The sequence below is a fragment of the Mytilus galloprovincialis genome, chromosome 4 (genome assembly GCF_965363235.1).
Source record: "Mytilus galloprovincialis chromosome 4, xbMytGall1.hap1.1, whole genome shotgun sequence".
Taxonomy (NCBI): Eukaryota; Metazoa; Mollusca; class Bivalvia; order Mytilida; family Mytilidae; genus Mytilus; species Mytilus galloprovincialis.
Window position 1 is genome coordinate 47905877 of NC_134841.1, and position 19041 is coordinate 47924917.

General features: G+C 31.1%; 1 protein-coding gene across 1 annotated transcript in view; it reads right to left on the reverse strand.

Moving 5' to 3' along the window:
* The window catches only part of LOC143072299 (chitin synthase chs-2-like), a 32716-nt gene extending 28800 nt beyond the window's left edge, over positions 1 to 3916 (reverse strand). Inside the window, exons 1-3 of the mRNA XM_076247169.1 lie at positions 3772 to 3916; positions 669 to 795; positions 179 to 244 (exon numbers count right to left, since the gene is read on the reverse strand). Coding sequence (XP_076103284.1) covers positions 179 to 244; positions 669 to 761 — 159 coding nt within the window. The 5' untranslated portion in view covers positions 762 to 795; positions 3772 to 3916. The remainder of the gene's footprint in view (positions 1 to 178; positions 245 to 668; positions 796 to 3771) is intronic.
* Between the last annotated feature and the right edge of the window lie 15125 nt (positions 3917 to 19041).

A 19041-nucleotide genomic window follows, 5' to 3' on the forward strand; every position in this document is an offset into this window, starting at 1 on the left:
TTTAGGTTAGCTAACAAGTGTCTACAATATACAATTAGAATATTAATATAAAATTAAAAAGAGCTAGATATTTCAAAGATTTCATAGTATCTATAATAAAAATTGTCAAAACATTTTTTTCAACAAATCTTCAGCCATTTGTTGAAAAATGTGAAAAACTATCAACAAAGATGCATACCTTTTCGTCAAATAGATGTAGTGGTTTACATGGATTGATGGCTACCAATATGTCTCCTATGTATGTCTGTAAAAACAACAGTGAACAAATTATAATTACACCTCAGATGTAAATCTAGCTTGTAAAACTCAGGGTTATTGAGTATTTAACATATTTTTTCACGTTTTAAAGTTAAAATCTACACGTTTGCAAAATACACAGACCACCTAAAAACAAGTAAAGGCATGAATAAAATTGATTGATTGATTGATGTTTGCTTAGTGTACAAGATAAGAATAAGAAGACACTTTTGTTAAGTATTAGACGAAAAGCTGTTAGACTATTTGGAATCTAAACGTTTCATAGTTTTTATTCAATGTCAGCAACTATTCTTATTTACTTTTTTCTCAAATGCTTTGAAATTTATGGGTTTGAAAATGTCAACCTTTTCATTTAGAAATAGTTTAGAAATCAGTTCAAGAACGACATGCAGTTCTTAATATTTACTCACATAAAATATGTCTTTGTTGAACCTGCATCTTAAAGTTTGGACAATGGAAGTTTCATCAAGAATTTCTAATTCACTTAAATCTTCTGTTTTCATTTCGTCTACTCCAATTCTATTCTAAACAACCTTCCTGAAATGTAAATGAATATTGTTAAGGCTAAAAACAAATTCCAGAGATTTCACAATTTCAATTGATATTTTATAGTGTGTCTTTCTATGTTGTGATGTTGCACTATTGTTTCAAATTAGGGTGAAGGTTTGGTACCAATAAAACGTTTACACCCGCTGCAATTGTTTGCATCTGTCCTAAGTCTTGAATTTGATGTTCAGTAGTTGTCGTTTGTTGTCTGACTGAATGTAGCTTGGTTCAACAAGTTTTACACCACACATGAACATGCTCTTTTTTTTTTATTAGAACATTATAATTAAAAAAAATCACAAGCATAAAGCCACATGCATACACAATGCAGCTATAACAGGATGACCACTAACTAAACCAAGTGAATAAAAGACGATATATAATTAATTTTGGAAGGCAGGGTCATATATTGTATTTACCTGAAATTATGTAATACAAAAATAAATGAAAAACAACATGAAATCTCAAGAAAACTAAATACAAAGACAAATCATGAGGGGTGAATGGGGTTAAGTAATATGGACTAACAGAACTTCTCTCGCGCCAAGCAGTTAAAGCCATGTTGAGATGTCCAGTTTGTATATGGGCGTATATATCTGCAATTAATATTCCATTAGGCTATGGACGTTAAATCCGATGACGGAAGAGTCAGGGCGTTTAACCAGCCTAGCAAACACTCTGAGTTGCAGGATACACATTTCTGTCCCTGTCTAACATTGTGTATAATTCAAGTGACAGTTAAAATTGTACACTTTTCATCCTAATCAGCATCTTTAATACTTATTTAGTTGAAGTTGTTATTGTGTCCTGATATGTATGAGTTGTATGCAACTGAATATTGCACAATCAACAAATAATATAGCTCACTATTATGGAAAGCGTGCAAATCTGTAAAAAAATGAAGCTTTAAAGACGAAATCCTCGACATTTCTACAATCAATAGGAAATTTAGAACGATGCTAGTACTGGCATCTGTCATGTTGTCCTGTTAAATATAATAATTATTATCTCTGACATTGGCTCAGTCTAGTTGAGAAAAAAAAATTGAAAAGAAATCTATTTTATCATCGAAAACAACTGGATACATATGTTAAAAACTTTATGGAATGTTTCGCCTCCAATTCATCGTTAACATTACTTTCTACAAACTCATTTACGATGTAACATGCATGATTATATTCAAATACGACCAATGGGCAAATACTCGAAAACCGGAATGATGAGAGCTGCAAAGTTCTACGACGAAGACAGGCAATTTCAAGAGAGAAAACGACAGGATAATATAAAAAGCAGGATCTTTGGTATTATTAATTCTTGACACTGAAATACATTGGGATAGGGACTTTATTTCTTATTATATCGTCAACGAGATGTGGTGTAAATCTGTGATGTGCCATTTACTGTAACTAAGGTCATTTAACGGACCCCAACAATCAGCTAGATCATAGGTACTCTAGATATAAATAAGTCCCAGTCGGTGATATATCTGTTAGGCTTCAACCAATACGGTGATTGTGGGTCGTTTGATATCTACATAGAAAAACCTTTCTTTAAATACAATCCCATGATGTATAGGTATTAAAACATGTTCTAAAGTTATAGTTATTAAGTAAACTTAAAAAATAGAGCATAACCGCATTGAAAATTTTATGTCAAAATCTTGTACTTCATTTCTCATTTGGAAAATTAAAGAAGTTTAACAGATTTTTTTACAGCATTAAACTTTATATTTGTTTACGATCATTATAATAGGTCGTGTTTTAAATCAAAGATTGCCCTAATTATAATAATTAATAAATCAGCAATTTTGACCAAATTATTATTATTTTTCAAAATATAAATTATGCTAATATCTAATAATTTCTCTGTAGATTTAGTTCTTTCATATTAAATTAATAAAATGTTTTTCGTAGAATATTAATATTGACATTTACTCGACATTCTGTTGAACATGAAAAACAGACAGAATCGAAAAGTATCTAGAAGGTTTCGTACGTCTAGAAGCATATTTTAACATCTTACACAAGCATCAAGCATTGCCTGTCTCTAATGGTACAGTAAACAAACTTCGTCTAAACTTCATAAAAAAAGAAAAAAAATGTTAAGAAGATCTAAAAGGACAAACTATTGTTCAAGTGTTTCTTTTTTCCCCTTATCTGTAGGTACAAGATAATTCATTTCAGAAGGAAATTATCATTTTCATTTGGTGTTTATTAAATCCTTATATGCTAGGCGAAATTCAAAACACAGAAATTGTTAAGAAATTAGCTTTTCAAACAATTTTCAATAAATCATAATTTTGAAATCTTTTGAGTTATTTAGGAGATAATTATTATCAGTTATGCATAGCTGGCGGATATTGCATATTTAATGCGTAATAACTTATTATAATGAAGCCTAGTGTGTATTAATTTTTGTTAATATTTGCATTCTTTCTTTTTTTGTATTTCGTTTTACAAATTGCCATTTGTTTACGGAACTTTAAAGAAATGTGGTGTAATAAGGAGTAATGTGCACGCCACAATTTGAAAACGGTGACTAAATGGAGTTTTTTGTCACACAAGGACACACTTTGCTTTCGGATAATCAAGAAAATGAAAGTTATCTAAAGACCGTCTAATCATCTTAAAGGTACCCTTATAAAACACAATGAAGACCCCCCCCCACCTTCCCCCCCCCCCCAAAAAAAAATAAAAATAAAACAACACCCAACACGTTTTACTGTATACCTGCACAGAAAAAAAAAGAAAGATTACAAAACCAAGTCGGCTTAAAAAATATAAAAAAGAAATGATAAAATAATTGATTTCGTGTTTTGCATATGATTATATAGTAGATGGAAAATGTATATGTAAAGAGAGATTTAAAAAAACAATTACGGTCTTCAAATACGCAGTTTCTGCAATGTTGCCGATTGTATGGTTCGAAATATCTCTATTACACGATAAAAAAAAACAAGGTACTTACAGGGAAAAAGTCTTTTGTTAAATCCAATCACTAAACATTATTTATTTATTTTCGTTTCCAATGTAGAATATTAAATCCAGTTTAAATATTTGAAAATAATTGTCTCAACCACTCTTTAAGTTTCCTCTACCAATTCAGTCCCAATGAAAACACCAATGTTCTGTATTAATTGATGATCACGTGACATCATTTAATGACAATGAGTGACATATGATTCCCATTTGACGAATTCGTAAAACAATACATAAGACATTAAATCTATGTTAGTACTGTTATAGTTTCGGTGTCTTTGTAGAGGTGTTATTGGCTGTTTGTTTTGATACTTTTACAATTACTTTGAGTCTATACCGATGCTACTTTAAGTCTATACTGATTCTACTTTAAGTCTTTACCGGTTCTACTTTAAGTCTATACCGATTCTACTTTAAGTCTTTACCGGTTCTACAATGTGTCTATACCGATGCTGCAGTGGAATGCCGTGTCTACCACTTCGAAGATTTTAATTCCCGCAATAAAGCGTTCCTGATGAGATCGAATTCATTAACGTGGTGCAATATAGTGTTGGATATTTTTAATTAAAACAAAACTTTTTTGATGAAATAGCAATAAAGGAGAATATTACCCTGATAATAAAAAAATTGATCCTCTCCAATAGAAAACTGCAACACATGTACCTTATGGAACTAGTATTTTGTTTCTTCAACTCTTTTAACGACAATATAAACATCAACCTGTTTTGCCCAAAATGTTCCTTCTCGATATTTAGGTAAATTTAACATTTATTGTTGTGAATTTCATTACCCAATTGACTGTCAGAATAACGATAAAAATAGAATATTGAAATCATAAATTTTCAACAAAAAGACATTTTTGTGGCTATCAGTAAGAAATTGACGTAACAACTTATATTTTCACGTATAATTGTAGATGTACATAATAGATAATGATGTAAATATGTATTCAATTGTTGACATCACACCTCTAATGATAGGTCGATAGCTTTAGGACGTATACAATGACAACACTACATAAGGCGTGTACATGTGTTCATTTCCTAGTCTAAAATAAACTGTGTCATGGTGGTTGATATGGCTTAGATACGAATATTTTATAACAGAAAATATTATGGAACCGGAATTACATTTTAAGTTCATCTTGATTATATGGAGGCCCAGGTGATTCTGCTGTTTGGTGTTACTTCCAGTGACAAGCCTTTCGTGTATATTTAGAATTAGAAAATAATGAATCGAAAAGGAAGTTCTGCAAAAAGTGTCGACCGAGATTTAACTTCTAACAAATAAGCCTTTCTTTTTTTTTTCTTTTTTATGATGACACCGAGACTTTAAAGGGTTGTTATAATGTATCTTTAAATAGTTTGCAGAGCATGACATGCCCCAAAAACAATCGTAAAAAACGGTTTAGATAAGGGTAGCGTTGTTAGATATATGTATGCATAACGAAATTTGTCATTTACCTCTATTGACGACAAACCTCGAATATACCTGAAATATCATAGTTATTATAATTATTCTCTATTTAATGACCTTTCGAATAAAATATTAATTCTTATATAAGTTCCTTCCGTCCCCCCCCCCTCCCCCCCCCCCTCCTTCCCAATTGCAACGGACAATAATTTAAGTAACTATGTCGAATATACATTTAATTATTTTGTGAAAATTAGCTTTTAACATTTACAAGGGAAGGAACCAAACTTTAAGGAGATGTAACTGTATAACGTAAACAAACAAACAAACAAACAAACAAACAAACATACAAATTGTAAGACAACTAAAAGTAAAATATCAGAAATCACCAGGATATATATATAAATGCGATATTTCGGACTCTTAATTAATCGTCTAGAGTCTAGACAAGGTACGAATAAATCTAACGTGCAATTATTTATTTGTAAACATGTAATCATAAGTATAAATGATGTTAAATGTTCCTTGTGCAGATGAAAATGACAATTTTTATGATATATTGCAACACATTTCTAACTTGAATTTGTCATTTTGAGAATGGATGTTGATGGGAGATTTTCGATGAAACAGTACAAATTGTTAAACTTATTTTCAGCGTTATTTTCCTAATGGTGATATAGAGCTTTACATAGTGTTTTGACACATGTGCCTTGTTGAAGACAATTTATTAACCTTTATATGCCTTTGTTGTATCTTTTTTATTCATACACTTTGAATTTAATTAGCATTGCTAATGACCTCTTTACACTGATATATAATCTTTATTTGTAAAATAAAAATAGTATTAATTTGCGCGCGCACTGCACTTACATAATGATTATAGAGTTATTTTCTTTAGATATACTCGAGTCCAAAAGTTTAAACATGAAAAACAGAACACGTTTTAGAGCATACTTAAATACTTAAATAAATTCGTCTACAGAGAAAATTAAAAAAAAAAAAAAAAAACCATTCCATGGCCAACATAGAAAGAGGCAAGATAATTTGCATAATTATAAGATTGAAAATACTAGTATGCGTGCCTGTCTTGTGATCGATTCTGTCCTAGTTGACACAATATTAATGCTTAATGTAAAAGTAAGAAGGAGAGATAATATTGCCTGTGAGAAAAATAAGATGTTTTAGACAGCTCGTGAAGATTAGGTTCGACAACTTTACGACATCTGACCGGGAGAAACCATCAATGAATGCATCTTAATATTATCGAACTTTGCATGCAACAAGGTGAAACTGGTTAAGCAGGGAACTGCCTACCCTTACGAAGCTTATCGGATTTCACACAGGAATGTTGCGAGGTTTGTGTTGCTCAATATTTAGGTTCTTAGTAGTGTTTTGTTTTGTTTTGTATATGTCACCGATTCGGGTTATTTTTGGCCATGGATTTTGTCTGTTATTCTACTTGTGGATTGATATTGCTTCCTCTGTCTCCTTTCTAGCTTGTTAGTGAATACTTGTGGAGTAATTGCTTTTACAATTACAAAAAAAAATCAATATTTTGCGTTGTTGGTAATAACTTTAATATCATGAAAAAAATATGTTCTTTAGTATTACAATATAATATATATAAACACTTAGACTGGGCTCTTCTTTAAAATAACTTGACAGCAACAGTATTTTGTCAACAAACAAAAATACTGTTCAGCAGAATACGAGATGTACTCGTTGCTGACGCAACTTTTGGGCAGAATGTGTTTGATCATGTTTCACAAACCCACATTAGAATGGGCTCGTGTATGAGACGTGTAATATGGTGATGGTTCATACCGATCTTTGAACCACATTGTTAAAACTCACGTTACCTGTATGATTGTTTTAAAATTATTCCATTTTTTCCTGCTACCAGCCAGCCATTGTATAAAAAAGCAGATAAGCATAAATTGAATAACACTTTGGCACAACTTTTGGAATTTTGGGTCCTCAATGCTCTTCAACTTTGTATTTGTTTGGCTTTTTAACTGTTTTGATCTGAGCGTCACTGATGAGTCTTATGTAGACGAAACGCGCGTCTGGCGTATTAAATTATAATCCTGGTACCTTTGATAACTATTTACTTTGCTTTTAATTATAGAACATTCTCTCCATATATCATATATAGGTATATTATAATAATAAGCATATTTTGTATTACTGCTAATGAGACAACTATCCACGAGAGTTCAAATGAAGTGGATTTAACAATCATAGTGCCTTCAACAATGAGAAAAGAATCAAACTGTATTGTCGGATATAAAAGGTTCCGGCATGAAAAATGTGAAAAAGAAATAAAACGAGAAAACTAACGGCTTAACGTATGACAAAACAAATATGACGGAAATGAACCAACGACAACCACTGAACTACATGATCCTGACTTGGGACATGCACATAAATAATATGGCGTGGTTACACATGTTTTTACATCTATTTTGAGCGAACAGTATGATGAAAATTACTATTTTCGTCACAGGTAATTTTGTGGTCCTCTTTGCGGTTTGCGTTAAAGTAATGTATTTTTTTCTATTTTTTTAAATCAAAGAAAACGTAAAAAGACTTTTATACAATGCATGTGTATATTACCTTAGCTGGATTTGGCAAAAAAAACACTTCCATAATTTTGTGTCCTCAATACTCTTCACTGTTGAATTTATTTAGTCTTTTTTACTTTTTTCGATTCGAGCGTCACAAATGTGTCTTTTGTAGAAGAAATGCGCGTCAGAAATAAAAAAAAAACTCCTGTTACCTACAGATAAAGTTATAAACAAAGTTACATGATTGTACTAAAATTAAGATTTTTGCTACTTTATGCACAATTGACTTTTGTGAATATTTTACTCACGCGCTTTTGATCGTAATATTCCAAAAGTTTAATTTTTGATGTTCTTGTTTCCAATATAATGGTGTTTTCTGCCGAGCGCATATTCACACGTGTTATCCCGTACAGCAATCAAATCTGTATCCTACATGTACGTTTTGGTTTTGGGAATTGATCTTGAGATTAACACAGGCGATATTATACAATTACTGTCTTTTGATGAGGTAAATATGCGGTTTTATTGACTTTTGAAAAATGATATTCACTGAGGCCGACGGCCGAAGTGAATATCAGTTTTTCAAAAGTCAATAAAACCCCATATTTACCGAAACAAAAGACAGTAATTGTTTTATTCCATATTCCGAGAGAAGAAAATGTATTTAATGACAAACATATACCAATTTTTTTTACATGAAACATTTTACCATAACGTTGCATGCATGTAAAAGCGCGTGACGTTTAGCGCGGTGAATAACACTTTCTCAGGTGAATATGCTTTTTTATTCAAAATCCAATTCATATAAAGAAACCTACTAAAATAATACCAATATGGAATAACATATTTTATCATCACATTTGACGATTTGAAAATTCATATCATAGCTGGTATGTATATTCTTGTAAAATCGATATAATATCAATTACTCTTTTGAGAAACGAACTAAAAGTTTAGAAACGGAGTAAAATCTTCACGAACAAATGAAACATACACTTCTGAAAGTCGATGTGACAAAGCAATGTGAATTACTTCGTAGATTAATGCATATTGTGTAATTCAAACTGGATACCAATTAGACATGACCACGTTTATGTAAATTATCAACATATTCAAAGAAAAATGTGATTATAAAAAACTAATTCGTGGTTAGTATTGTAACTATTTTGACACTTTACAGTTAATTTTCACTTTCATATTTGTACTTTATTCAAAATTTTAGTCATTAATTAACAATAACAAAAAGTGTAATATTTTGTTTTGCCGTAGAAGAAATTTCCCCACAAATTTGAATATGGGTTTCCTATTCATGTTTCATAATAAGTTTTCATTTTAAACAATAAAGAATAATAACATACCCTTTGTAATATACACATATATTGCAAATCAGCAGTTTTAACGCCACGTAGTACACTGGAAAAAATATGTAAGATCGATAAATGAGATTAGATTCGATCATAAAAAGAATCGTTTAATTTGACAGAAGAAAAAGTAATTTCTAAATAAGACTTTTGTCGAAGTTTTTCAAAGATTGGACAGACCAACAGGTATATATCTACTAATTGCGATTCAGTTATTTGCTAAACGCGCAGTGGTAAATATTTCATGCGTTTTCAGTGAATCACAGATTAACAAAATATCAATACAGAAAATCAGCAAAATAGGTATGTTTATTGGGATGATAGGTGAACTATTTAAACTGCCAAGGGAAAATCTGGTGAGCTTAATAGGACATTTGTTTCACCCTTGCAACATTTAACCTATATATGGACCCCAAAGAACTTTTTCAATGATCTTTTAAAGAGTTAATTGCCTCGAGATCATTCGTTACTATATATATAAGTATATATTCATCCCAAATACAACATGTTTCTCGTTTCTCGTTTTTTTATATAATAGATTAGACCGTTGGTTTTCCCGTTTGAATGGTTTTACACTAGTAATTTTTGGGTCCCTTTATAGCTTGCTGTTCCGATGTGAGCCAAGGCTCCATGTTGAAGACCATATCTTGACCTATAATGGTTTACTTTTATAAGTGTGACTTGGATGGAGAGTTGTCTCATTGGCACTCATACCACATCTTCTTATATCTATATAAAGACTCCCTCCTTAGGGTGAGTTTTAACAGTAGTTTTCCTGCCGGAAGTTGATCATTTAGACTAAATTCATGTGTTAGTTAGTCAAAGGTACGATCATTTTATATAATGAAAACTGTGAACATAATCATGTGTTCCTTTATGTATGGGCAATTTTATGTAATATTCCTCATTTTGTAAGGGGATCTCCAATACAACAATTGCAAACATAAAAGTTGTAGCCAATAGAATAATTCCGAAACTCATCAAATGTTGGGAGAATTTGCAACCATAGTACTATACTTGCTCTCAACCACAAAGCATTCGTCTTTTGTGATTGGTCATAGTATTTTAATAAATTGTTTGATTGTTAAATTTTTTGAAACATAATCATGGTACTATTGTTTTCCAGAAAATGGAAAAAAAGGTTTACTTCCAATTTAGGGAAAAAAACTAATTTTTGTAAACTGAGTTTTAAAACAAATCATTTTCCTGATAAGTATATGTTATAGAAAAAAAAACATTATAAAAATTAATTAAGAAAAACAAATTTGGAACCCGAAGGAGAAAGAGCATGCCCTCCAAAAAAGATGAATGGTTGGTGCTAAACTACAAACTAGCTATGAAGGAACGTTCTGAAAACGCATAAGTATGCATATATGAAGTGCACTTGCCTTGACTAGTTACAGCGGTAACAATTTCTCAATATCTAATCCACGTTCTAATCAGCAAAAACCATCAGATCGTCAAGGATTCCGGAGCTTTCTTAGCCCCGAAAAGGGCTAGCTCGGAACTACCATCTTGACGGCAATTCACAGAAGGCCCTAGTACAACTGAAAATGCCAGAGAGACAAAACAAATGCTAATTACAATTATGAAAAAGGCACCATAAGGTTTTAATTTCCGAATGGACACTTAGATGTTTGGTGTTAATACACAGGACAACTTTTCTCTACTATAATTGTATATTTTCTCTTTCTTTTTATTATAAGGTAAAGTTAGGACTTTTTTTTATGGTTAACTTCAATGATATTATTCAGTTGTCAACCCTTTATTTTACCTAATTTTGACAAGACATTTTAATTTATGCACACTTTTGGTGACATAATTAATTAGTTATACACTAAAGTTCTATCTTGCTAATTACATAGGTGGTTCCATCATCTATCATAAAGATGTATTACATTTAGGAATGAATCTAAAAATGACAAATCTCTACTATTTTTTAACAAATGTGAAATACATGTTGTTTTTTTTTCTCTTCTCTTTTTGATCTCTATTGCGTACTCTTTAAAATAATATTTCCATATAAAAGAGTATAATTAGAGAAGTAAACTGATGGAAGCTTGTTTTTACCAACAGTTATCGTGACTATATATGGGTTATTATAAAAAAAAAGTGCAAATTTCGACGAGGTAATATTTTGAAAAATTATGTCATTGTTTAAAACATTTGAATGTGGCCATCTATTCTATAGTATGGTAGCAACGATATTCAGAGATATGCAATTGGGAAAATGAAGAGTTTTAACAATTCAAGGTCATCCTGTGATATAATCGTGTCAATGGTGTTACCAATTTAAAACATACATTTAGGAGATAACTGTATTGTATTTTAAGCTCCGACGGCTTCGATTGGGGATTTGATGCCGTCGGAGCTTAAAATACAATATTGTTATCTCCATTATGATGAAACTGACAGAAAACAATGTTAAAACATGTAATTAAAATCTGTCATATCCCGTCTGCGCTTGCGCGTACGTCCCATAGCATCAATTGTCAATTGTATTGATGCCATGTAAAAAAGTGACGTTATCAAATCAAAATGAACGTTTTTTACATAAATAAGGCCGTTAGTTTTCTCGTTTGAATTGTTTTACATTGTCTTATCAGGGCCTTTTATAGCTGACTATGCGGTATGGGCTTTGCTCATTGTTGAAGGCCGTACGGTGACCTATAGTTAATGTCTGTGTCATTTTGGTCTTTTGTGGATAGTTGTCTCATTGGCAATCATACCACATCTTCTTTTTTATAGTTACAAACGTTTTTGCATTAGAATTAGGTACGACATGTTATTGTTGAACATCAAATAACTGTTCCAATTTGTTGTTTATGTTTAAATTACGACTTATTGACATTCATATAGCTGTGCATTATATTCAAACATAAATTTCAGAAAACATTGTCGTAAAAAAGTTGGCTGTCCTAATTATGGCCGTTGTAAATACTAAAAAATACATTTAAACTGAATTTATGTAAAATGTATGAGAATAAATAGAGAATAATACATGGCAAAATCCGTATCATCCCGAGACACCAATATCAGCCCAAGGGCCTTTAGGCCCGAGGGATGATATTGGTCGAGGGTGATACGGCATGTGATACGGATTTTGCCATGTTTTATACGCTTTATTATATTTTAACCGGAGAGTACGTATCTACTCTACAAATTCATATCGTCACCACCAGGATCCAGAACCACGGTCGTCTGCGTGACAGTTAGTGCGTTATCCGACTGAGCCAAAGAATCGATTTCCTATATATAGCTCAGTTGATTAAGACTGGCTATATATGTTCTACCTGTACTAAGGGGAAGCAACCCCGCTACAATATGTTTCAACAGAAGAGTATAACATTATATAAACTGTTTTCTGATCCATAGCACAGGGTTACCTTCAGTTCTACTTTTGTCTTGTTTCAAAGGCCTTAAAAGAACTGCTCAATTACTTATCCGAAGCACCTAGGTTACCTTACAATTTGCGTGCTGTTGTTATTTTGTTTATTATTGTATTTTTTTGTGTGTTTTGTATTTTTTAAAGTTCCATTTAGTGTGTCAAAAAATATGAAAACTTTACGTTCGTGACGTCACATACCAAACAATGACGTAATTCAATGAATTGCGTCACACCCGAATGACCGTTCTATTGGACCTATTTTGAGGAAAGTTAAGCAAAAAAAAAAAAAATGACTTAATGTAAAAAAAAAAAAAAAAAAAAAAAAAAAAAAGTAGGGGTGTTATAAAGGGTTGGGGTGTGATAAAGGCCTATGCGATAAAGGGTGCGCATCAAAGTTGCGCGATATGGATTAAACAGCAGGCTATTTATCAAATATGCAAAACTACTGTATTTACTACTAAACATATGATAATGATAATAATATACCTAATCCTTCGTATACGACCCAATAATGAATAAAGATTAAAAAAAAATCGCATTTTTATATAGTAACACCACTGACCCTTCAGTAACTCAAATGACACAAAGTATCACCATTGACATCACATTTCAAATTTTACTTTTATTAAGTACTGAACACAAAGCCAAGAACACCGAGCAAAAGAAAAAGATGAAAAAATACTTCTTAGGCTAAAAAATCTCAAATTATATAACACAACATCCATTACTAAAATTGACAGATAACAGTCGGTAATGTTTTCCTTTATTCTGCTTCCCATATTCCTTGAATAGTTAATAAGCGAAGTGTTAAGCAATAATATCGAAACAACAAATTGTTAATCATAGACGAAACCTGAAAGTTATAAGAACCATTGTAGTCACCTTCTTCATGAAGCAAGTTTTAGATTCGCACTATATACAGAGGATAAGGTTTAGGTTGTTTATGGTCTTTGTATTGCGGCATGATTTATCAAAAGTTAGAAGCATTACTTTATTGTTTTTTTTTTTTAATTTTAATTGTAGTTGAAAATGATGTTCGGAAGAATAAGAGCAACACCAGAGGTCGATTTTGATTACCAAAGACGGACGAGGATAAATCTTTTGAGAAAAGAAATTCATAAAAGCAACAAAAACAAGACTTACAACAAGCATAATCAACAAATTGAATAAGGGCTAAAAGAGACAACCCCAAAGCTTGAGAAAAATTGTTGTGATATATGTATTGGTGGTGTTAAAGCAATTTGAATGTATTTTTTTTCTTCAAGAAACCGTTTTTATTAGTGACAAACTTATTGTATTGGAAGGTGACTTTAATAAAATGTTCTTTTTTAATTCTCATTTGTTCTTTGGTTGTTGTTTTTTTTTTTTTTTTTGTTCACATGATGAATACAATTGTGGAAATTAATAGTTTTTTTTTATTTCAGTGTTTGAACTATCATTTAACTGTAAGAATCAGGTATGCTACCTTTAGATGTCCAATATTTTTAAGAAAGAGGAGGGATATTCTTAAAAATATTGGTGAGTTAAAGGTAACACAATGGTTTCTTACAAGTAAATGATCTGACATAAAGAACGGGCAAAACAATAGAATGACATCACAACAATCTTTTAATTGTACACCCTATGATTCTTAACCATTATGGCTAAAATGGAACATAGGGGCAAAATCATTATTTTTTATTTACCTTTAAGGAAAATATGACAAATACATAGAAAATTTAAATGGCATTTTTAAGTCACTTATTAATACATATTTAAGGAGATCGTAGGTATATATAACATTCCCCCAGAAAGATTTATTTCATGCCAAAATAATAGTTTTTCTAACTTTTTCCAAAAAAGAAGTATGGGTCACTGTGCTATTTATCAAGCTACGGGTCGTTGGAAATTGCCCTTTGCTTACATTGTTCAATAAAAAAAAAACCCATTCTTGTGCATAAAAAGAGATATATGAGAGAATTTTGAAATAAATTATGAGAAGATAGGTTTTAAAATATGCTTTAAGAAAATAAAACGAAATAAACGGGAAATGTGTCCGTAGGAACACAGGTGATACCTCCGCTAGCATATAACTTTATAAAGAGACATCACTCAAGACCTGCTTAGTGAAAGTGCCAAAATTTGAACTTAAAAGGAGTTTCGTTAAATTTTTAGTTGATACAAACTTAAGTTAAGAGAACAGAAATGAAAAATCAGCAATTTTTCAATTTGTAAAGGGGCATTACCAGTGAACGGGAATCCAAGTGCTTGTAAGCACTGAATGGTAAAGAATGCTTTAATTTATCAGTTGAATATTACATTGTATAAAGCATTGGCTTTAGTTGATTTACCTATCATTTTAGACAAAGAAAGATAACTCCAATTTTCAAAGAAGATTTAAAAGCATAGATTGTAGTAGATTCAACTATAATTATGGATAAAGGAAGATAATTAGGAGATAACTGTATTGTATTTTAAGCTCCGACGGCATCAATTGGGGATTTGATGGTCGCAAATTAAGTTTACTGGCGACGCGTTAGCGGAGACAGTAAACGGGTATTTGCGACCATCAAATCCCAAATTGATGCCGTCGGAGCTTAAAATACAATATTGTTATCTCCATTCTAATGAAACTGACAGAAAACAACGTTAAAACATGTATTTAAAATCTGTCATATGCCGTCTGCGCTTGCGCGTACGTCTCATAGCATCAATTGTCAATTGATGCCATGTAAGAAAGTGACGTTATCCAATCAAAACGAACGTTACAAACGTTGTTGCATTAGAATTCCAATTTAAAAAAAAATACTAGATTGATTTTTTTAATTTTTTTTTAGCAATTTTTCCATTTGAAATGACATAACTCTAGAGCAGTCAAAGACATGGCATCAAAATCCAAACTTGATCGTTATATTGTAGTAATATGCATTGTATATAAGTTTCATAACATTTGGTGGAGGCAAACTTAAGTTAGAGAACGGAAACATAAAATGTAGCAATTTTTCCATTTGTAAAGGGTATAACTCCAAAATTGTAAAAGTGACGTCACCAAACTTCAAACCTGATCTGTATTTAGTGGTAATAAGCATTGTGTATAAGTTTCATAACCTTTTGTTGAGGCCAACTAAAGGTAGAAAACGGAAACCAACTTTGGGACGTACGAATGAACGTACGTACAGACGGAGAAGGGTAAAACTTAATGCCCCCTCTGCCACGGAGGGGGCATTAAGTTTTTAATTAATTGTTTGTATGAAATATTTGATGTGTTCATTAATTAATATGTATATTTTGTATTGTTTCGGAGAAGACGTTACTAAGTTGTAAAACTTGTGTCTGATCCTTTTGTCATTTTGAACAATAAAACATGTTTAAATTTAAATTAAATTACGGCGGGGTCATAAAAATGGTGTCACCGAATTTGTTTTCTTGCTAAAGTAAACTAGAGGCTCTAAAGAACCTGTGTCGCTCACCATGTTATATGGGCATATCAAACATGAAGCACAGTCTCCAACAATGCAGATGAGAATTGACTTCATTGACTTACAAATTGCTGTAAATGCTTAAGTTTTAGAGATATGAGCATAAAACTGCATTTAGCCGACATTTTCTAATTTAAGTCATGGCCGTCATTTTGTTTGATAGTTCAGGTCATCATAGGATACATTTTTAAAATAAGATACAATAATGATATTTTTTTACTAAAATAGTTACCCCCCTCCCCCACCTTAATAAATATTTGGCATTCATTAAAAAAATGTTGGATAATGCAATAAATCACTAAATGTTGTTTCTATAAACAAACAGTCTAACCTATGACTTGCCAAACCATCCACAAATTTGCATATATGAACAAAGATCTAGACCGATTGTGTACTGCAGTTGTACAATCCAAGATGGCGGTATACCATGAATCTACATTAAAAAGGAAAAAAGTAATCATTAAGGAACGATTACAGGTGAGCGATTCAAGCTCTTTAGAGCCTTTGTTTTTTCCTTTTTTTCTTTGTAACATCATGCAAATAAATGCTCACATGAATTGCTTTATCGTTGACACCTCAAAATCGAATGCATCATTACAATAATAGCAGAAATTCGAATAAACATACACAGAATTTTTTAATCTTTTGTAGATGATTATATTCTTAAAGGGGCACTATAACAAGTATACTATTTTTGTTCAATGAAAGGGAAATAGTGAAATTAAAATTCACTTTAAATTAGCAGCCAGTATGGTTCAAATTTGTCAAAATCAGCTTAAAGTCATCGATAATGAACTATTCATTTGCATTAGACCTTCAATTTAACCCATTACGTCTGGCGTAAGTGTAAAATTCTAGTCCTGGTATCTATGATGAGTTAATTTACATCCAATGGGTCGATGCCACTGCTGGTGGAGAGTTGTTCCCCCGAGGGTATCACCAGCCCAGTAGTCAGCACGTTTGTGTTGATTTTAGTTATCATTGATATTTTCATAATAATAAATTAACTGTTAACAAAACTTTGAATTTTGAAATAGCAAGGCTTTTCTACCTCAGTAATAGATTACCTTAGCTGTATTTGGCAAAATTTTAGGTCCTCAATGCTCTTCCACTTCGTAATTCATTTTGGCCTTTTAAACTTTTTTTCTAATTCGAGCGTCACTGATTAGGCTATTGTAGACAAAACGCGCGTCTGGTGTAAGTGTAAAATTTTAGTCCTGGATTCTATGATGAGATTATTTTTTAGACTAAAAAACACACGAAATTATGACATATATTATCCAGTATATTAAATAAATTGTTAAGTTTTTATTTCAGACTTCTTGTAATTTGGATCGTTATAAATCAAATACGAGAAGTTGAGTCAAATCGGCTGACAGGATTTTGACAGCTAGTGTCACTTTAAGTAAATAATTAAACCAATGCATACGGAACCAAATCCTCTATGAATGCTTGTTACATTAATTACAAATCCATAACGTATGATATTTAAAACAAATATTGCGGTGATTGTTGATCGAAAAATTTGGCTGCTAATTAACTTTTGTTTTTTTTTTTTTTTTGTAGCCAACGTTTACCGATCATGGAATATTTAAACAACCAACAAAATAAGAACAAATGAAAAAAAATAATGGGTATTTGTAATTATTTACATTTTTCACTGCGGTCTCATTTACCTCGTCATACCAGCTGTGAAATTATTTGGTGTATTATATTTTTTTCTTTAAAAATCTGTAATATTATCTTCTTTCTAATTGTGTATTTACTGTTTCCCCAATCAGTTTTCCCCTCCGAAGCGGAACTTGTGCTGTGTGATTACCGAATTTCTAACGAGGTGTCACATGGTAAATGACTGCATATTGAAGAGTTATCGACGAAATAGAGTACGTGAAGACAATAATTTAATAGCAGACATGTGATAATTAACAATGTAATTGTAATTAGCTGTATTTAATTACAATTTTTAAAGTAATTCAATGCAATGTGTAATTGAGCAATTTTTTAATTACATGTAATTGAAAATAATAAATTACATTGCCTTTTTGCCATGTAATTTTGAATTAGTTTTAAGTTCCTTTGAATAACATTTAATTATTTGCATGGACATTTTAAATATTTTTGGCTCTTCTGATGCAACTTGTAAATATTTTTTTCTTCATTTAATATGCATTTGGTACTTTTACTTTTCTTAATACTTTTTAAACATTTATCATGTTTATCAAGTTGAAAAAGTATATAGCATTGCTGAAGATATTATATTAATCATCATAGCTTGTATGTTAATCTTTTTTTGTATTTAATTCATTAAATTTTCACATGACATTATAAAAATTATAAAAATTAAAAACAATATCAAATTTTTAACAATTTATATATTTGTTGTTTTTACAATAAGCAATCATCTTAGCATTAGATTATTCATTTGGTGTTTTCCCGATTGTCCCACTTTTTGAAATTACAGGTAAAAAAGTAATGAAATTTTGTGGGACAATCGGGAATATGTTTGTGGGACAGTTGGGAAGTTTAAATGTGGGACAAATGGGAATTGTTTGAGTTGTTAACTTCTGTGTCATTTGGTCTCTGGTGGAGAATTGTCTCATTGGCAATCATACCATATAATCTTATTTTTTATTGAAGTCTGATTCTTCTGTATATAGTTGGTTACGAGTCTTGTCGACAAAGACAAAAGGAAAATTGGTAAAATAATCTTTAATAGTGATTATTTAAAAGGACAAAACTGGTCAAAATTTAGACAACAGCTTCGTTATCAATAAAGAAGGTTGTTGGTTCAGGTGATTTTTTTTAGCAGTCTTCAAAAGCGAAGAGAATATTGTTAACATGTCCTCTGAAATCCCTATTAAAATTGCAAAGGTACTAGTGGAAACATTTCTTCATCAACAATTTCATATAGATGCTGGAACATATAAATTGACTGTTAGATATACTGTTCCCAGATAGAGGGTAGAATGTAAATGAGTTAATACCTTTTTAAATTGCATGCATTATTTATTTATTTATTCAAAAACTTTTTTATTTTCATAAATCAGAGATATAACATCGGTTTTATATTAA